Source organism: Cnephaeus nilssonii (assembly GCF_951640355.1).
Source record: "Cnephaeus nilssonii genome assembly, chromosome: 7".
Lineage (NCBI taxonomy): Eukaryota > Metazoa > Chordata > Mammalia > Chiroptera > Vespertilionidae > Cnephaeus > Cnephaeus nilssonii.
In genome coordinates, this window is record NC_137078.1 from 2,252,391 (window position 1) to 2,274,084 (window position 21,694).

The window sequence follows — 21,694 nt, forward strand, 5'->3', positions numbered from 1 at the left end:
ACCTGCAGAATCTAACTGACCCTATCTCATACACACGCACACACCACACACATCTACACTCTCCTCTATGGGTTCCTCACTCACACTCTCTCTCTCCCTACCTTCCTGCCGGTCGCCATCTTTTTTTTTCCTAATGCATTATCTTTATACACAGTTAAGCTTTAGAGGAAACTGACCACCAACCATAGTACTAGTTCCTCTCCCTGGACGCCTTCTCATTCTGTTTTTTCAATGACACTTACCAAATTACACTTGGTTAATGACAAAATCTTTTGACATTGTCTAGAACAGTTTATGTTATCTTGTAATTTTAGACTGATATTTTGTTGTTATATTTCAATCTGAAATGTCCTATAATATGGTAGCTGCTAGCCAAATTGTGGCATTAATTTTGAATATATTGCTACCATTAAAATTGCATGTTTCTTTTACATTCTTAATGTGGCTACTAGAAAATTTAAGGTTTAACACATGTGGCTTACATTATATATATCTACTAGAGGCCTGATGTGTGAAATTCATGCAAGGGACTCGGCCCTCGCAGCCCCGGCTTCATCCGGAAGGTAGTCCAGAAGGACGTCTGGAAGGTCGTTTAGCTATCTGGTCTAATTAGCATATTATGCTTTTATTATTATAGACTAGAGGCCCAGTGCATGAAATTCAAGCAGGGGGCGGGGTGTCCTTCAGCCTGGCCTGCACCTTCTCCAATCTGGGACCCCTTGGGGGATGTCCGACTGCCGGTACAGGATTGGGCCCAAACCGACAGTCAGACATCCTCTCATAATCTGGGACTGCTGGCTCCTAACCGCTTGCCTGCCTGCCTGCATGATTGCCCCTAACTGCTCCCCTGCTGGCCTGATTGATGCCTAACTGCTCCCCTGCCGGTCTGATCTCCCCCAATTGCCCTCCCCTGCCAGCCTGATGGCCCCCAACCTCCCTCTCTTGCCGACCTGATGGCCCCCAACTGCCCTCCCCTGCCACGACCTGCCTCCTCTGCCGGGACCCATGTCCTTTGCGCTGCACAGAGCCATGGGACCCCCAGGCCTCACTGCGAGGAGCAGCCGCTGGGCCCTGCCTCCGCTGTGCACGTGGCCATCTTGTGATGACCTGAGGGCATCACTACCACCTAGGCCAGTGATGGGCAACCTTTTGAGCTCGGTGTGTCAAACTTCGCCAAAAAACTGAGCATAACTCGGGTAGTGTGTCACTTTGAGGAAAAAACATTATTTTGCAAATGTTTCATCCTCAGGAGCAGCAAATGTTTCATCCTCGGCATGCGGCCGCTTTAGCGGCCACGTGTCATCAAAAATGGCTACACGTGTCAGTGCTGACCGAGGCTATTATTAGTATAGATTGGCCATCACTGACCTAGGCTATTATTAGTATAGATTGGCCATCACTGACCTAGGCTATTATTAGTATAGATTGGACAGTGCTGGTTTAAATAATAAGATATATAGCACCAAGTTTTTTGCTTTCATGTATAACTATAACTACTTGTTCATTGATTCTATATACTCAAGGTTTATACTATTTTATATAATAAAAGCCTAATATGCTAAATGTCCAACCGATAGACCATTTGAGCAGTCACTATGATGCGCACTGACCACCAGGGGGCAAACGCTCCGACCAGTAGGTTAGCTTGGTGCTAGGGTCCGGCCTATTGGGACTGGGCAAGATGGGCCAGACACGCCCTGGAGCCCTCCTGTGTTCCCTCCCCAGCCCCGATCGTGCACCAGTGGGGTCCCTTCACCCTCTAACAATCTGGGACTCCTTGGGGGATGTCGGAGAGCTGATTTTGGCCCGATCCCTGCAGGCCGGGCCAAAGAACCTCACGTCCGGGCCTCTAGTTCGTAAACATTTGTTAAATTCAGCATCTTAGTAGTTTGTTCGTGGTAAGCAAGACACAGTTCTAGATGCTGCAGGGGATACATGTAGAAATAAAACAGTCTCCCATGGTCTAGTGGCAGGGAATAACCCCAAACTCCATAGGTCCAGAAGGTTATATATTAACTAGTGGCCCAGTACACGAAATTCATGCACATTAAAAGGGAATTAATTAGAAGAAATATTTTAATGTTGTGATTTGCCCTCTCTCTATAATAGAAGTGTCAGAGATGAAAGAAAATTAGTAAAATGTATATAAAATCTCCCTCCTGTCAGAGTCTGGGGCGTGCCGTGGGATTTAGAGTCAAGTTCCCGCACACACTTCGAAAACGCAGGAGACCAGACCTGGCTGCCCCCCCCCCAGACCCAGCCGGCACCACCCCTGTCAAGCCCCTCCAGGCAGGGGGTGCAGCCTCAGATCCCCCAGCCCAGTGCCAGGGCGGGGGGCACAGCATGAGGTCTCCCAGCCTGCCGCTGGGGCAGGGGGCACAGCCTGAGGTCCCCCATCACCCCCCCACCACCACCACAGCGTCACGTCAGCACTGAACGGGGACGCATGCAGGCAGTGTCACGTCCCTAGCCGGGGATGCAGCCAGGCAGCTTCACCTCAGTGCTGGGTGGGGACGCCGCAGGTAGTGTGACATAGCACTGGGGGTGGAAGTCCCCGTCCCTGCCCAGAGATCGGTTGTGACTGGGACACCATAACGGACAAATTAGCATATTACCTCTTTATATGTATAGAAGATTAAGGAACCACACAATCCAAGATTCTTATGAATCATTCATTCATTCAACAAATGTCTTTTTGACTATTCACTATGTACCAGGACCAATTATTTAATAGCGCTTAATCACTAAACACCATGCATCCTGTATTCAATCAGTTAGAATTGGACTTTGTGGTTAAATAATCAAGAAAACAATCTTATTTTTTTCTTTTAGCATTATCTGAGATAATAACGGGGAAAATATATGTGCATTTTATAGTGATATAGAAGTTATAAATTGTTACTTATACGAAATCTACACTAAAAAAGAGAAATATGCAAATTGACCGTGACCCTTCACGACACCCACCAGCCAATCAGGAGTGAGTATGCAAATCAACCCAACAAAGATGGTGGGTTAATTTGCATATGCAGGCACTGAGTGGCCAGGGGCAGGAGGCGTTCCGCACTACCCCAGCTGCTTAGGGCTTGGGAAGGCAGAAAGGCGGCTCTGGGCTGGAGCGAAGGCAGAACGGAGCGAAGGCGGAAAGGTGGCTCTGGCCGGAGCGAAGGCGGTGCCAGCAGCCAGGGGAAGGAAGGCTTATTCTTGCACGAATCCTCAGCTGTTTTGTCAGAAGTGGTGAACTGAACTAATTATTTACATGGCCTTCCTCTAGGCAGTTAATTATTTCCTACTTTGGTTGTATATGACACTTGGTTACAGTTATTTATGTGTGCATTCCTTCCCTCTCCCCAGCAACTAATCTGAGTTCCTTGAAGCAGTGGATCTTATTTTATTTGCCTTTTGAATTTTTTAACTTAATAGCAGCTGTACTCAGCTTTTCCTCCTATATTAATGCACGAAGTACCCCTTCTGTACAAGGATTATCTCTTGATTTATACACGGTCACTAAAGCAAAAGCTAAGTCTTAAGTATCAGTTGCTCAAGTCTTTCCATCTAAGGGAAAAAAACACACAAACCTTTTGACTCCATATATTCTTTTAGTTACCACTTATCTCAATTCTACATTTCATGGTGAAGCTTTAGAAAGAGCATGTTATTCACATTTTGTTTGCTTTTCAACCCATTGCAATCTGGCTTCTGCTTTCACCTCTACACTAAAACTTTAAAATCCAAGGACATAAAAAATATCAACTTATAAGGAATCAAAGACCTAAATATAAAATCTAATACTAAAAATGAGACTCTTAGTAGAGAACATAAGGGAAAGCTTCAAGATATTGGACTTGGCAATGATTTCTTGGGTTTGACACCAAAAGCACAACAAAAGAAAAAATAGACTTCATTAAAATTAAAAACTTTTGTGTTTCAAAGGACAATCTCAAGAGAGTGAAAAGACGTAGTGAGAGAAAATGTTTGCAAATCCTATCTAATAAAGAGGTAATATGCAAATTGACCATCATTCCAACAAACAAGATTGTCGCCCCCATGTGATCAAAGATGGCCGCTCCCATGTGGACATAAGATGGCTGCCACAAGATGGCCAGCAGGGAAGTGCAGTTGGGAGGGACCAGGCCTGTAAGGGAGAGTAGTTGGGGGCAATCAGGCCAGCAGGGGAGGGCAATTAGGGGTGACCGGGCCTGCAGAGGAGGGCAGTTGGCAGGGGCGGTGGGGGGGACCTAGGCCTGCAGGGGAGGACAGTTGGGAGGGATCCAGGCCTACAGGGGAGGGCAGTTGGGGGGGACCAAGTCTGCAGGGGAGGACAGTTGGGGGTGACCAGGCCTGCAGGGGAGGACATTTAGGGGCGACCAGGCTGGCAGGGAAGTGGTTAGGGGGTGATCAGGCTGGCAGGCAGAAGCGGTTAGGGACAAACAGGCAGGCAAGTGGTTGGGAGCCAGCAGTCCTGGATTGTGAGAAGGGTCCCAGATTGGAGAGGGTGCAGGCTGGGCTGAGAGACACCCCCCCGCCCTGTGCATGAATTTCGTGCACCGGGCCTCTAGTATCTGATAAAGATACATCAGGTATCCAGACTATATTAAGAACTCAACAACAAAAAAAACCCCAACAACCTGATTTTAAAAAGGGGAAAGGACTTGAATAGACATTTCTACAAAGAAATACAAATGGCCACAAAGCCCATGAAAAGATGTTCAATACCACTAATAATTAGGGAAATGCAAATCAAACCCACTGTGAGATACCACTTCTTACTTATGAAGATGGCTAATATTAAAAAAGCAGAAAATAACAAGTGTTAGTGAAGATAGGAGAAATTGGAACCCATGTGCATTGCTGGATGTGAAATTGTGCAGTCGCATAGAAAATGGAATGGGACTTTCTCAAAAAATTAAACAAAATTATCAAAAAATTTAGCAATTCTATTTCAAGGTATACACCCAAAAGAATCGAAAGGTACTCAAGCAGATATGTATAATCTATATATCCATGATCATAAGAGTATTATTTACAGTAGTAGAAAGATAGAAGCAACCTCAAGTGTCTATGGAGAGATGAATGTACAAAATAAGGTATCTACACTGATAAAAGAGAAATATGTAAATTGACTCACTTCACAACGCCCACCAGCTAATCAGTGAGTATGCAAATTAGCAGGACAAAAATGGTGGTGGCCACAGAGCCAGCCAGAGCGAGCAGGAGGCTTGGGTTTCCCCTGGCAATGGAGGAAGCCAAGCTTCCCGCCCGCTCGAGCCGGCTGCCGAAGGAGGGGCCTGTGGGCAGTGGACACGGAGCCGGCCCTGGCGGGCACCGAAGAAAAGGTCTGTGAGTGGAGGACATGGAGCAGGCCCCAGTGGGTGCTGAAGGAGGGGCCTGTGAGCGGAGGACACACAGCCGGCTCTGGGCGCGCGAGAGGCTTGGGTCACCGTAGCCCGGGCCAGCTGCAAACGGCCCTCAGCCCCTTACCCAGGCTGGCCACACCCCCATGGGGTGAGGGTCCCCGCTGGGGGGGCGTGGCCAGTCTGCAAACAGCTATCAGCCCCTCACTCAGGCTGGCCACGTCCCCCCCAGCGGAGACCCTCACCCCATTGGGTGTGGCTGGCCTGCAAACTGCCCCAGCCCCTCGCCCAGGCCAGCACCGTCCCCATTGGGGACCCTCACCCCAATGGGGGCGTGGTCAGCCTGCAAACCACACAGGCCCCTTGCCCAGGCTGCCCCGCCCCCCAAGGGAACCCCCACCCTGATCCGTACATCCTTCAGGGCAAACTAGCTGGCCCCCATCCATGCACCAGGTCTCTATCCTATCTAATAATAGACAAATATGCAAATTGACCATACCTCCGACACACCCACAAGCCATGCCCACCATCCAATCAGAGCGAGCATGCAAATTAACCCAAACCAAGATGGCTACAGCCACAGAGAGCAAGGTTTCCTAGGCAACAGAGGAAGCCAAGCTTTCCGCCTGCCCTGGCCAGGCCTAAGCCTCCACTCAAGCTACAAAGTTTCAATTATAGAAGGTAAACAAATTCAAACAAATGGCGGCAGAATGAAGCTTGAGAGAGCAGGCCAGGGTTGCCGCTGGCAACAGGGGAAGCAAAGCTTTCTGCACACCCTGGCCGGGCCCACCCGCTTAAGGCAACAAAGTTTCAATTATAACCCCAACACAAATGGCTACCAGCCTCGGAGGGAGCCCCAGGCTTGGCTCCACTCCAGGCTACAAAGTTTCAATTGTAGAAGGAAAATAAATTCCAGATACCAGAGCCTCCGCTTGCATTGCCAGGGGGCGTGGCCGGCCTGAAAACCACCACAGGGCCCTCGCTCAGGCCGCCCCACGCCCCAAGGGAACCCCACCCTGATCAGGGACACCCTTCAGGGCAAACCAGCTGCCCCCCACCCCTGTACCAGGCCTCTATCCTATCTAATAAAAGAGTACTATGCAGATTGATCATCACTGCAACACACAATATAGCTGCCCCCATGTCGTCAAAGATCCTGCCCCCATGTGGACACAAGATGGCCACCACAAGATGGCCAGCAGGAGAGGGCAGTTGGGAGGCACCCGGCCTGCAAGGGAGGGCAGTTGAGAAGGACCAGTCCTGCAAGGGAGGGCAGTTGGAGGTGATCAACCCTGCAGGAGAGGGCAGTTAGGGGTAACCAGGCCGGCAGAGGGGGGAAGTTGGGGGCAAACAGGCTGGCAGCAGAGTGGTTAGGGGGTGATCAGGCTGGCAGGCAGAAGCGGTTAGGGGCAATCAGGAAGGCAGGCAGGCAAGCAGTTGGGAGCCAGCAGTCCTGGATTGTGAGAGGGATGTCCCAGATTGGAGAGGGTACAGGCTGGGCTGAGGGACAACCCCCCCTCCGTGCACGAATTTCGTGCACCGGGCCTCTAGTCTATACTAGTAAAAGGGTAATATGCTAATTAGACAAGGAGACCTTCCAGATCAGGCCAGCAGGGGGCCAAGGTAGGGGCGAGCAGGCCGGCAGGCAGAGGGGTTAGGAGCAGTCAGGCAGGCAGGTAGGCAGGTAAGCGGTTAGGAGCCAGCAGTTCCGGATTGCGAGAGGGATGTCTGACTGCAGTTTAGGCCCCGTTAGGCCTAAACCGACAGTCAGACATCCCTTGAGGGGTTCCAGATTGGAGAAGGTGGAGGACTGGCTGAGGGACACCCCCCTCCCCCCCCCCCCCCCCGCTCCTCCCGTACACAAATTTCGTGCACTGGGCCACTAGTATAAATATAATGGAATATTCATGCTTAAATAGGAAGGAAATTCTGACACATGTTACAACATGGACAAACTGAAGCCATTATGCTAAGTGAAATAAGTCACAGAAAGACAAATATATGATTCAACTTATATGACACTAGAGGCCCGGTGCTTGAAATTTGTACATGGGTAGGGTCCCTAGGCCTGGCCGGTGATCAGGGCCTATCTGTGGGGTGAGCAGTGGGGTGATTGGGGGGCCCCCACTGGCACTCGCCTTGGCCGTCCTGGTGCCACCTCCCCGCCACCGCTTATTGCCTCCCTCTGCGGGAGGCAATGCCTCCTCTGCGGGAGGTGACTGGCGGGGCAATCGGGGTGGGGGTGGCACTGGCCTGCCTGCTGCCCGGCCCCACCCCCTGCTGTTGCCGGTTGCTTCCCTCTGCAGGGCATCTGCCAGGGCAATCAGGGAGCCCCTGTTGGCACCTGCCTTGGCTGGCCTGGGGCCTGTGGGCTGGGGGCAGCTCCTGCGTTGAACATCTGCCTCCTTGTGGTCAGTGCAAGTCATTGCATCCAGTTGTTCCACTGGTCGTTCCGCTGTTCGGTCGATTTGCATATTAGGCTTTTATTATATAGGCTAAGTAGTCAAATTTATAGAGACAAAAAGTAGAATGGTGGTTGCCAGGGCTTATGGAGTTAAGGCAGAAATGGGGAGTTATCCTATCTAATAAAGAGGGAATAAGCTAATTGACCATCACTCCATCACAAAGATGGCTGCACCCATAGCTGAGGCCAAGTTCCCATAAGGAGCCTTAACAAGCAATCAGCAGGGACCTGAGGCTATGCCCTCCCCCGCCCCCCGTGGGACTTGACAGGGGATCTCAGGCTGTGCCCCCCACCCGGCAGGGCTTGACGGGGGACCTCAAGGTGCCCTTCCCGTCCTGGTGCTGGGCTAGGGCACTTCAGGCTGCTCCCCCCGCCCCAGCACCAGGTCAGGGGACCTCAGGCTGTGCCCCCAACCAGGTGGGGCTTGACAGGGGACTTCAGGCCGCGCCCCCACCCCGGCACCAGGCTGGGGGACCTCAGACCGCCCCCCGTGCCCGGCGGGGATTGATAGGGGACCTCAGGCCATGACTGGCAGGGCTTGACAGGGGACCTCAGGCCATGTCCCCCACCCAGCAGGGCTTGACAGGCGATCTCAGGCCGTGTCCCCCACCTGGCGGGGCTTGATGGAGGAACTCAAGGCTTGCCCCCGCCCTGGTCTAGCCTGGGAGACCTCAGGCCACGCCCCCAATCCTGGCACCGGGCCAGGGGACCTGAGGCTACGCCCACAGTCTGGCAGGGCTTGACAAGTGTGGGACTGGCCAGGTCTGGATCTAGCCCAAAGTGTGAGGGGGTCGGCCTGGTCTGGGTCTTACACGATTTTGAGGTGCATGTGGGTGGGCGGGGACTTGACTCTGGGTCCCGCGGTGTGCCCCAGACTCTGACAGGAGGAAGGTTTTCATATACATTTTACTAATTTTCTTGCATCTCTGACACTTCTATTATAGAGAAAGGGAAAATAGCAATATTAAATTATTTCCTCTAATTAATTCCCTTTAATGTGCACGAATTTTGTGCACCGGGTCACTAGTTGTTTAATGAATATAGTTTCAGTTAGGGAAGATGAAAAGTTCTGGAGAGGGATGGTGGTGATAGTTGTAGAACAATGCTAATGTGCTTAATGCCACAGAAGAGTACACTCAAAAATGGTTAAAATGGTAAATATTATGTTAAACCTATTTTACCATAATAAAAAATTCAAAGGACATTTTTGTTGTTGTTGTTAATCCTCATCCAAAGATATTTTCCCCTTTCTTAGAGAGAGTGAAAGGGAGGGAAGGAAGGAAGAAGGTGGAAACTATACTGTATAATCTACCACTAGAGCTAGAGCTGGCAATAGTGGAAAGACTGGATATGAATGCAAATTATAATAAGCCAAAGAGACATTCCTAAGTTAAGATTAGAGAAGCTGTGAAAGAGAAGGGAAAGGGTACTGAGAAACAAAAAGAAAAACCAAGAGAATGTTTTAGAAATTTAGGCTAAAATTTCAAGGAGGGAGATATCAATTGAAGCAAATAAAGTTAGTTTGTTAAAATGTCCTTTGAGCCCTGCCCAGTATGTCTCATTGGTTAGAGAGTTGGCCCGCACACCAGTGTCCCAGGTTCAATTCCTCGTCAAGGGCACATGTGGGAGGCAACCAATGTGTCTCTCTCACATCAATGTTTCTATATCTTTCTCCCTTCTTCCTTCCTTCCCTCCCTTTCACAGTTCCTACTACATGTGACTACTGGCTACTATATTGGGCAGGGAAATTTAGGTTTTGCAAATTAGATGCCTGTGGTGTCATTTAGCATGTTTTTTCCTTGTTAAGTTAGATTTTCCTTTCATTTTTAAACAGAAGAATATTGTGAATGTCAACATTAAACTTAAACAAATCTGATAAGTTCAACTTTAGAGAATTTTTTACAAGTGAAATTGTGACTCCATTTAAGGGTTAAAAACTTTTTATTTTTATTTTAGTGCCAGTACAGAGGAATATAATACGGTTGTGCAGAAGCCAAGACAAATTCTATGTCAGTTTATTGACCGAATACTCACAGATGTAAATGTTGGTAAGAAATAACTATTTCTTATGTAAACTTTATAAATTATTTTCTTTTCCATATATACAACATTTTGTAAGCATTTTTCTCCATGTTGTTTTATGGAATTAGTATTTATAATAGTTACTGTTTTCAAGCATGCTATTTACAGTATTTGTTATATAAAGTCAATTAGGCTCTTAAAAGAAGTCTGTTTTCCTATTTGTTATCTACATTTTCTGCTGCTTACTATGAGTTCTTTGATAAAAGATATTATTATAGATAAAAAATATTTGATTCGATGATGTGGACTTATTTTAGCTAGGTCTTGTGCCAGTGGTTGAAAACAGCAAATGCCATTAAAAACTGGTAACTTTGTAAGTTGTTGAATGAACTCCTGTTTGTGTTTTCTATCTGGGGCAATCTAAAAGACAAATTACAGCCCAGCCAGTGTGGCTCAGCGGTTTAGTGTCAACCTAAGAAATAAGAGTCACTGGTTCCATTCCTGGTCACAACTTATACATGGATTTTGGGTTCCATCTCCAGTAGGGGGCATGCAGGAGGCAGTTTCTTTCTCATTGATGTTTCTATTTCTCTATTTTTCTTTCCTCTCTCTCTAAAAATCAATAAAAACATAAAAAAAAGACAAATTAGAAATTTTGCAAGAATTGTGTCACATCTGTTATATCTATTAAAATTACATTGAAGGGGTAATATAGAGTGCCAGTTGGCTCATGGTTTATAAATTTAATTCCAAATTTGGCACAAATTTTATGATTTGTGATATTTACCCTTTTTTCAATCAGTAAAATTATTTGCTGGAAAATAACAAAAGAACTACTGAATATTTGCAAGATATGTTTAAACCACTAGCCCACCCCCCCTTTTGCTTTACTAATTCTTCACCATCCAGGAATCAAAATGCCTTCACAACATCTTCCCACACACTTGTTTTCTTTATGCTGCATTACTGCAATTAACTTATTATATTATAATTATTAGTTTATTTGTCTGCATCACCTGAATATGTTTTTTTTTTAATCTTCAGATTTTAGCACAGTGCCAGGCATATTATGGGCCTGTAGTACATATTTTTGATGAATGGATGTATAATAGATGAATGACCATGGTTATTAAACATTCAAAATTAGGTAGCATTGTAGTGGTTAGCCCCATCAATTTAGCATGAGCACTATAATTATGGTCACCAAAGTCTAATTTTTTAACAAAATACTGTTGTTTAATTTGTCACAACTCTTTAAAATGAATCTTGTATTTTTAGTTGCTCTAGAGCTTGTAAAGAAAACTGACTCTCAGCCAACCTCTGTGATGTTGCTTGATTTCATCCAGCATATCATGAAGTCCTCCCCTCTTATGTTTGTAAATGTGAATGGAAGCCATGGGCAAAATGAGGCCAAAGGCTGTTGTATTGGTAAGTCCTGCTATTTGTACATTCATTTGCAATTGGTGTTTTTGAAATCTACCTTCTTCTCTCTGAAATATAATATATATATTAACCCTTTGCACTCGCTTGCTTTTTTCTCGATTCCTTTATTCTAATGCTAACCGTGTCGAGTCACACTCGTTATCCAAGTGCAAAAGGTTAATAGACATATTTTAGTCAAATTTGTTACAATGGTAATGGTTAATTTTATTTCCTGCATCCTTATTATTTTAATTTGTTAAGAACTAGATACCCACAATAGAACAGAAGTAATTAAATTTGTTTATTTGCTATTGAATACTTTAGCTGTTTTTTCTGGTTTTGGTAATCTCTTTTTTCTAGATTAGGCATTAACAAACAATGGCCTAATCTACAAGATTAGGTTGCCTGTTTTTATAAACAATAAACACTATTTATTGTAACATAGCCATGCTCATTCATTTACTTACTAGAGGCCTGGTGCACAAAATTTGTGCACTGGGTGGGGGGGTGTCCCTCAGCCCAGCCTGCACCCTCTCCAATCTGGGACCCCTCAGAATGTCCAACTACAGGTTTAGGTCTAGTCCCTGTGGGATTGGGCCTAAAACGGCAGTCAGGCATCCCTCTCACAATCTGGGACTGCTGGCTCCAACCGCTTGCCTGCCTGCCAGCCTGATCACCCCCTAACCACTCACCTGCCAACCTGATTGACGCATAACTGCTCCCCTGCCAGCCTGATTGCCCCCAACTGACCTCCCCTGCTGGTCCGATCGCCCCCAACTGCCCTCCTCTGCTGGCCCAGAAACCCTCAATTGCCCTCCCCTGCCGACCTGGTCGCCCCTAACTGCTCTCCCCTGCCGGCCTGGTCGCCCCTAACTGCCCTCCCCTGCAGGCCTGGTCCTCCCCAAATTCCTCCTCTGCTGGCCTGATTGCCCACAACTGCCCTCCCCTGCCGGCTATCTTGTGGTGGCCATCTTTGACCACATGGAGGAGGCCATCTTGTGCAATGTCATGAGGGTCATTTTGCATATTACCTTTTTATTATATAGGATAGGATTGTTTGTAACTCCTGAAAAGACAACATTGAGAACCCTGAGCAGTTCACTTGGAGACCACATGGCCCTTAAACCTATCTGTCTCTTTAAGAATGAGTTTGCACTCTGGCCAGGTGGCTCAGTTGGTTAGAGCTTCATCCTGTATACCAAAAGTTTGTGGGTCCAATTCCTGGTCAGGGCATACACCTAGATTGGGGTTTCAATCCCCAGTTAGGGTACATACAGTGGTCAGGTGGGGTGAGGTGGGGTAGGGTGGGGCGGGGCGGGGGGGCAGCTGATCAGTGTTTCTCACATTGATGATTCTCTTTCTCCCTCCCTCTCTCTCTATCTAAAACCAATAAAAACATTTCCTAGGGTGAGGATTAAAAAAAACAAACACTCAAAAGAATAAGCTTGCTGAGTTTTTGTTTTTCTCAATCCCTTCACCTTTTTCACTCAGCCCTGCAACCACAAAAAACAAAAAACCAAAAAACCCCTCTTAGACACAGACAACAGTATGGTGATTATCAGAGGGAGAGGGAGGTGATGTGCATTAGAAGCGGATATAGGGGGGATAAATGGCGATGGAAGGAGACTTGATTTTGGGTGGTGAGCTAATAATACAATGATGTATTATAGAATTGTACACCTGAAATCTATATACTTTATTAACCAATATCATCCCAACAAATTCAATAAAAAAAGAATCTGCTTACACCTGTTTAGATCTTGAAATTTTTTCTAGACTTTATCCTTATTTTTCCCACTACTTATCCTTTTATTGGCTTGCTACTAAAGAGATGTAAAGCAAAGATTCAACTTTATAGCATGTCCTCCAAAAAGCCTTTTGACCACTATTCCTGATTGCCTGGCTTAGGAATGGTTTAGTTGCTCCTTCTTAACAATCTCTTAATACAGAGTGTTCTGCATTTCTTCTATCATAGTGGTTTTTAAATTATATTATAAATACCTGTATTTTTGTATTCTTTGCCACACTGGGTTATGAAGATGAAATATAATAGACTAGAAACATAATACACTGCATATAATAAGAATAAATACTGTTTCATCAAACTTGTGTTTCATACATTTAAATATGCCTTTGTGTATTGGGTCATAATATAAAGTGTATCTCTTATCTTTAGTCAAAAAGTTTCAGAAACTATATTATAGGATTTATGAGGACAGGACTAGGACTGATTTGTTCTTGTGCACTTGGGACAAAGTTGCCACTCAATAAATACTTGTTTAAGGGGTATTAATAACTATAACTACTATTTATTGAGCGTTTATTTAACTTCAGGCACAATGCTGAGAATATCACATGCATTATCTTACTTGGTTGTCACAGTAACACATAAAGTAGATGTCTTTATTCCCTTTTCATAGATGAAGTTAGAGATTCAGATAAATGAAAAGTTCACACAGCTAGTAAATGGAAAGCTAGGACCTTATCTGTTTGACATCAAAATTGGTATTCTAAATTATTATATTTCCGTTGCATAGAGAATGTTTAGACTATTTTGTTAGTGAAGTTTGTACTTTAAAAATAAACTACTAGGCATTTAGCAATTTAATTAGTAAACATCTTTTTTGTTTGTTTATTTCAAAGACTTCAGTAATTGGATCATAAGAAGACTTCTGCGGATTGCAGCAACTCCATCATGTCATATGTTACACAAGAAAATCTGTGAAGTCATCTGCTCATTATTGTTTCTTTTTAAAACCAAGAGTCCTGCTATTTTTGGAGTACTGACAAAGGAATTATTACATCTTTTTGAAGACTTGATTTACCTCCACAGAAGAAATGCAGTGGGACACTTTGTGGAATGGCCAGTGGTAGTTAGCCGATTTTTAAGTCAATTAGATGAACATGTGGGATATTTACAACCAGCTCCTTTGAAGTTCATGAACATGCAAAATTTAGAATTTATTGAAGTCACTTTATTAACAGTTCTTATTCGTATTATTGCAATTGTGTTTTTTAGAAGACAAGAACTCTTACTTTGGCGGATAGGTTGTGTTCTGCTGGAGTATGGTAGTCCAAAAATTAAATCCTTATCAATTAGCCTTTTAACTGAACTCTTTGAGCTTGGAGGACTTCCAGCACAACTGGCTAGCACTTTTTTCAGTTCATTTTTGGGATTATTAAAACACCTTGTAGAAATGGATGCTGACCAGTTAAAGCTCTATGAAGAGCCATTATCAAAGCTGATAAAGACACTATTCCCCTTTGAAGCAGAAGCTTATAGAAATATTGAACCTGTCTATTTAAATATGCTGCTGGAAAAACTCTGTGTCATGTTTGAAAATGGTGTGCTTATGTGGCTTAAGTCTGATTTGCTAAAAGGAGCTTTTTGCCATTTACTGCAATATTTCCTTAAATATGTGCCTGCTGGGTATGAATCTGCTTTACAGGTTAGGAAGGTTTATGTGAAAAATAGTTGCAGAGCTCTTGTAGATGTGCTTGGAATTCAGGTAGATGCAGAGGTAAGTCATTTTAAAGGTTACTTGTTAAGTATCTTTTTTCATAATTTGTATATGCATATATGCAAGATATAATAATGAGGAAATACAAATTTTGTTTTTCTTTTGTTAATTTTCACCTGAGAATATTTTTCCCCCATTGATTTTTAGAGAGTGGAAGGGAGGGGAGAGATAGAAACAGCAATGTGAGAGAGAGACATCGATTGGTTGCCTCCCACCTTAGCCCTGAGCAGGACTGGGGATTGAGCCTACAACTGAGGTACAAGGTATGTGCCCCTCAGTCTGAGGGCCTACGCTTTATCCACTGAGCCAAACGGGTTAGGACAAAAATACAAAAATTTAATAATAATGTACATTTAGAACGAAATCATTTTCATAATCTACTTTGACTCTCTATAATGGATTTTTACTTTGATTTTAGAAGAATTTGTTTACTTACTTGGTAATGAACCTCCAAAGTCAAATGGTTTTTAAAAAATATGTTTTTACTGATTTCAGAAAGAGGAAGGGAGAGGGAAAGATAGAAACATCAATGATGAGAGAGAATCATTGATCAGCTGCCTCCTGCATGCCTCCTATTGGGGATTGATTCCTGAAACCTGGAATTAAACTGTGACCTCCTGGTTCATGGGTGTATGCTCAACCACTGTGCCACTGGCCAGGCCAAATTCTGTTTTAAAGTAGAATTTGTGAAGTGTATGCATGTTTGTTGCATTATTAATTAAAAGGGGGCTAGTGAACAACTTATTACATAAACTTTGAGCAGTAACAGAGATTTTATCTTTGACAGATTGTAATCAATAACTTTTAGAAAACTTATAAGTGCATAATACTAGTCATGCTAAATTACCCCTCTTTTTCTATTTGGACTGTGGGAGATAGGCAGTATAATGAAATAGATATGCAGTAACTTGATTAAATATTTCCATTTATTTTATCTACTAGAGGCCCAGTGCATGAAATTCATGCATGGGGGGGGGGGGTGTTCCTCAGCCCAGCCTGTACCCTCTCCTGTCTGGGACCCCTTGGGGGATGTCCTGCCAGTTTAAACCGGCAGTCGGGCATCTCTCTCACAATCCGGGACCACTGGCTCCTAACCACTTGCCTGCCTGCCTGCCTGATTGCCCCTAACCCCTCTGCCTGCCGACCTGATCGCCCCTACCTTGCCTCCCTGCCGGCCTGATCACCCCTACCTTGCCCCCCTGTCAGCCTGATCGCCCGTAACTGCCGCTGCCTCGGCCCCCAGTTTGGCCTCCCTCTGTGGGAGGCGACCTAGCGGATCAGGGGAAGGCACCCACCCCCATTACCCCACTGCTGCTGCCACTGTCTCAGCCCTTAGCAGCTGCCCACACCTGCCTGAGCCTCAGCCCTCGTCTGGAAGGATGTCTGGAAGACATCCACTCTAATTAGCATATTACCCTTTCATTAGTATAGACTAGCAGTCCATTGCAGGAATATTCCTGCAAGAATAGGGCTTCCTGCAGCCTGAGCGAAGCTCCCACCCATCTCCGCTGCCTCGCTCCCACCCGTCTCCGCTGCCTCGCTCCCACCCGTCTCCTCTGCCTCGCTCCCACCCGTCTCCGCTGCCTCGCTCCCTCCCGTCTCCGCTGCCTCGCTCCCACCCGTCTCCGCTGCCTCACTCCCACCTGTCTACTCTGCCTCGCTCACTCCCGTCTCCGCTGCCTCGCTCCCTTCCGTCTCCTCTGCCTCGCTCCCTACCTTCTCCGCTGCCTCGCTCCCTCCCGTCTCCGCTGCCTCGCTCACTCCCTTCTCCCCCGCCCCGCCTGCTTCCCTCTTTTCTCCACCGCCCCGCTTGCTTACTTCTCTGCAGCTTTGCTCCCTTCTGCAGTGCTTGGCTTCCTTCTCCACTGTCTTCAGTCTTCGATCTGCACCTGGATATGCAAGTTAACCGCCATCTTGGTTGGGTTAATTTGCATATCACTCTTGATTGGCTGGTGGGTGTGGCTGGTGAGCGTAGCAGAGTGATGGTTAATTTGCATATTACTCTTTTATTAGATAGGATTAGACTTTCTGGATTTTTAGTATGGAAGAAGTTAGTAGTTTCCTTACAGCATTTTTTTGTGGCATTTTGATAGAGGGATAAACAAGGTATAGGAAGGTTTGTTCTGCCTTTTAAGAGTATAGGACCAGTGCTCGCTTTGGCAGCACATATACTAAAATTGGAACGATACAGAGAAGATTAGTATGGCCCCTGCGCAAGGATGACAGACAAATTCGTGAAGCGTTCTATATTAAAAAAAAAAAAAGACTAGAACCATAGTTATAGATATAGAACTATATATATAGACTGTGAAATAATAGATTTACTTAGGTAATTGTTTTGCCTGATGAGACTCCAGAAATAGTTTACGTTATTAGAAAACTTATAACCAATACCTAATGCATTTTTGCTTTCTATGAATAATGTAAACATTTTCTAAGAGATAATTTTTGAAGTTCTTTTTGCTTCCTCAGTATTTGTTGGGCCCACTTTATGCAGCCTTAAAAATGGAAAGTATGGAAATTATTGAGGAAGTTCAAATTCAACAGGAAAATCTCGGCAGTAAAAGTGATGAAATATCACCCAAAAGGCGTCGACTCAGCTCATCTCTAAACTCTTCTAAAAGAGCAACAAAACAGACTGAGGAGTATGACCTTCATTCATTTTTTATTTAGTCATTTAGTAAAACTTTATTTACTCTTAAAAATTGCCTTTAGTTAGTGCTTCAACTTAAATACACAAAGAACATTTTTTCTTTCTAAAGGTGGTCAAAGGAATGCTTAAAATATTTTAATAGTTCTTGTATGAAAAATTTCATGGCTGAATATGGTTATTTAAAATATTTTTAAAAGTCTTACCTGCCTGTCTAAGTTTAAGTTTTTAATATATGAAAAATATCTGAGACTATACATCTAATAGTAATTTTAAAAAATGTGAACAAATAAATAATTCTTTTTGTCATGCGGCAAAGAATTCCTATATTTCAAACAGCCCTGAAAATTGTTCTGAACCTTTTATTTATTTATTTTTTAAATTTATCTTTATTGTATTACAGATGTCCTTTTTTTTTTTTACCCCCATTAACCCCTCTCCTCCTCACTTCCATCCCCTTCCCAGGCCTTTACCCCACTATTGTCTGTGTCCATGGGTTATGCATATATGCATATAAGTTCTTTGGTTGATCTCTTCCCCTGCCCCCACCCTTCCCCTGCTTCTCTCTGAGAATCCTCAGTCTGTTCCATGCTTCCATGTCTCTGGATCTATGTTTGTCAGTTTATTTTGTTCATTAGATTCCACATATAAGTGAGTGTATTAGATTTTAGGATACATTTCAGTAGTTGACATTACTTGTTATCTTTTGTTTTACGTATTTTTCACATTTGAACCAAATTTACATTAAATATGAATATATGCTGTGGTTATAATTACAGAATTAATCATGTGGATATGAACAAAAAGAGCATATTATGGAGTGCACTGAAACAGAAGGCTGAATCCCTTCAGACCCTCCTTGACTGCAGTAGTCTAAAGAATCCTGTTACTGAGACGTTAGAAGGAATTGCTATTGTCCTACAACTGACTGCTCTGTGTACTGTTTATTGTTCTCCTCAAAACATGGATTGGTAAAGCAACTTGTATTTTCTGGGTGGGTTTCCTGTAATAAGTTTGAATTTATTAGGAGACCTCATTCAATTGATTAGTGTGACCTGAGAACACAAGCTTTTCAGTGAAATAGAAATTTGTTTTTTATTGAGCACTTGCTAAATACTAAGTACTGTGATAAGTACTGTTATAACTTATTTAATTTTTATAATGATTCTGTGAGGTAAATGCTATTACTGAAGCTTGGTGAAATCGAGGCTCTTTTTTGTTTGAAGTCTAAACTAACTTTCCTGGGCATACTAGTACATGATTAGAAAGTAGCAGGATGCATTTTTATGCAACTCAAAAGCCACTGTTCTTTTAGTCAAACATTAAATTAAAAGAACATTTGCCTTTGATAATAAGAGTAGGAATTTAGAACTCCTCAGAGGTATATTTTCAGTTCAGTATTTTTAATATAGGTTAATTATCCTACCAGAAGTGTCTCTCTGAAGATTTAGTCTTTTTTTTTTCCAGTGGCACGTTATAGACCAATACTTCTTGTTAATTTTTTACATTATCATTTATTCTGTATATACTGATTCAGTTTTTTTTCAATTACAGCTTATATTCAATATTATTCTGTATTAGTTTCAGATGGCAGCATAGTAGTTAGAAAATCATGTACTTTACAGAATGGGTCCCTCTGATAACATAGTTATTATGATATTATTGATTATATTCCCTATGCAGTAATCTACATCTCTGTGACTCTTCAGGTCTGATTTACTCTTTTAACTAGCTAATACAAAGTTATGGAAGAGATTTTATTTAATTTATTTTTTAAAATATATTTTTATTGGTTTCAGAGAGGGAGAGAGAGATAGAAACATCAGTGATGTGAGAGAATCATTGATTGGCTGCCTCCTGCATGCCCCACACTGGGGATCAAGCCCACAACCCGGGCATGTGCCCTGACTGGGAATCAAACTGTGACCTCTTGTTTCATAGGTTGACGCTCAACCACTGAGCCATGCCACCTGGGCTGGAAGAAATTTTAGAGAAACTATATTGATTAATGTTACCTTTAATTTAGAATTTGGGATTACTTGGAGGAATAACTAATTAGGCCAAAGTCTCCCCTTGTTCTATTATTAAGAAAAGATTTAATTAATAATTATGTAGGTATATCTTTGGTCAATTTTAAGCCTGGTGATGCCAGATTAAAATATCCTAGATTAATTTTCATTATCACATCCTTAGAGTGCTTAGAAAGACATAAAGAGATTAAAATTACAATAATGACATATTAATTGATTTACATATTTACTTTGAATTGGTTTAAAGTTACATGTTAGTTTTATACTCAAAATTTCTTTTGGGTTACTACATTATTAGTTTTGACTAACAATTCATTTTAACCCATGTCTTAAAAAATGTATTAACTGCAGCCATAATTTCAAAGACTGTCAACAGAAGTGTAGGAAGAAAACTTCAGTAGTAATTACTTGGATGTCTTTGGATTTTTACACAAAAGTGCTTAAGAGCTGTAGGAATTTGTTGGAATCTGTTCCGAAACCTGATCTGGAAGCAGTTATTGATAAAGTGATGAAAATATATGATGTTTTGATTTATATTCAAGGTGAGTACAAGTAAGTAGTAATTCAAAATAACCTTCCGAGATAATCAGTATAGAAATCTCTTTTTGCCTAAGATGTAAATGAACAAGTGTTTGGAATAACCAAAAGTTTTCTTGATTTCAGTTTTGTTAAGCTTGTTAGTAATTTCCAATTGCGAAATTTATGTGTGTAATACATTGATTTATTATACGTTTTCACTCAATAGAAATTATTTATAACTTTAAAAATTTTTTTTATTTGAAAATCTGAAGAATGCTATGGTCTTTAAAATACATAGATGTGTATTTTTATGAAGTCACATTTAAATTTTGGGGGGTTCACAGGCCTTAAAGCATTATCTCTGTTAAGAACCACTGTTAACTGAATATTAGTTCTAATTCCACTTGATGTTTAGAATGTCTGGCTTTGTGTGTGTGTGTTTGGTTTTTTAAGTTGATTTTTAGAGAGAGAGGGAGGGGGGAAGAGAGAGAAAGAAACAAACATCAGTGTGAGAGGAAAAGACATCGATCGGTTGTCTCTTGTACGTGCCCCAACCTGGGACTAAACGCACAACCCAAGTATGGTCCTGACTGGGAATCAAACCCACAACCTTTTAGTTTATGGGATGAGGCTCCAACCAACTGGGCCACCCGGCCAGGGCTGGACATCTGTTTTTAATTGATAAAAAGACACAGATGAATACAATTAAGGAAAAGATAATTAATCACCTGATATGTGTTTCTGTAGTAAAAACTTCATTTGAAGATCATATTCTGGAAGATTTATGTGGAATGCTCTCACTTCCATGGATTTATTCCCATTCTGATGATGGCTGTTTAAAATTGACCACATTTGCCACTAATCTTCTCACATTAAGCCAGAGGACTTCAGATAGTTTCTGTAAGTGGTCACAAAATTCTATGTGTGTGATTTGTTTTGGTTTAACTCATTTCTATATGGAACTATTAACACTTATTTCTATCTTTTCAGTAATAAAAAGAGGAGGTACATTTTTAATGATTCAAATGAGTTAGATATGTAAAGAATTAAAATGTGTAGGATTTGCACATCCTCAAATCTATATTGCCACATTGTTGTCCAAACATGTCGTTCTAATTTACAGTCCTGTTAGCAGAATTATGGGAGTTCCCATCCTGATTTAAAAATTTTTTGCTATCTAAAATAGAAAAAGAAAAATGTCAATGTCAAAGAGGTAACTAAAAACAAACTTGTTATCTGATGGGTGTGTTTTTCCATTTGCATTTCTCTTATTATGTAGTAATATTATTGTACATAGACATTTTTCTATGAACATGTTTTAATTTTGGAAAATGAGCTTTTAATTAGATATATGTATTTTAATGTTATTTTACTTTTTAACAAAGAATGAATATGTATGTATACATATATATGTATATATATATGTGTATACACATACACATATATGTAATTGACACTTAGAAATCTTACATAATAGACTTAATTTTTCAGCACCACAGGCTCAGTCACGATGTGTGTTTCTTCTAACTCTGTTTCCAAGAAGAATATTCCTTGAATGGAGAACAGCAGTTTACAGCTGGGCCCTGCAGAGCTCCCATGAAGTAATCAGGACTAGTTGTGTTAATGGATTTTTTATCTTATTTCAGAAGCAGAATTCTTATAACACAGTTCCCAAGATTCTTATGTATGTATTCCTATTTTAATTTGAATAT

The 21,694-nt window shown here is 42.7% G+C and overlaps 1 protein-coding gene across 2 annotated transcripts in view; it reads left to right on the forward strand.

Annotated features, from left to right (window-relative positions):
* The window catches only part of ATR (ATR checkpoint kinase), a 161,447-nt gene that overhangs the window by 24,196 nt on the left and 115,557 nt on the right, over positions 1–21,694 (forward strand). For both annotated transcript variants that reach the window (XM_079777343.1, XM_079777344.1), the window contains exons 2-9: positions 9,775–9,866; positions 11,119–11,268; positions 13,906–14,783; positions 17,256–17,428; positions 18,213–18,404; positions 19,815–20,005; positions 20,730–20,882; positions 21,474–21,666. In XM_079777343.1, coding sequence (XP_079633469.1) covers positions 9,775–9,866; positions 11,119–11,268; positions 13,906–14,783; positions 17,256–17,428; positions 18,213–18,404; positions 19,815–20,005; positions 20,730–20,882; positions 21,474–21,666 — 2,022 coding nt within the window. The remainder of the gene's footprint in view (positions 1–9,774; positions 9,867–11,118; positions 11,269–13,905; positions 14,784–17,255; positions 17,429–18,212; positions 18,405–19,814; positions 20,006–20,729; positions 20,883–21,473; positions 21,667–21,694) is intronic.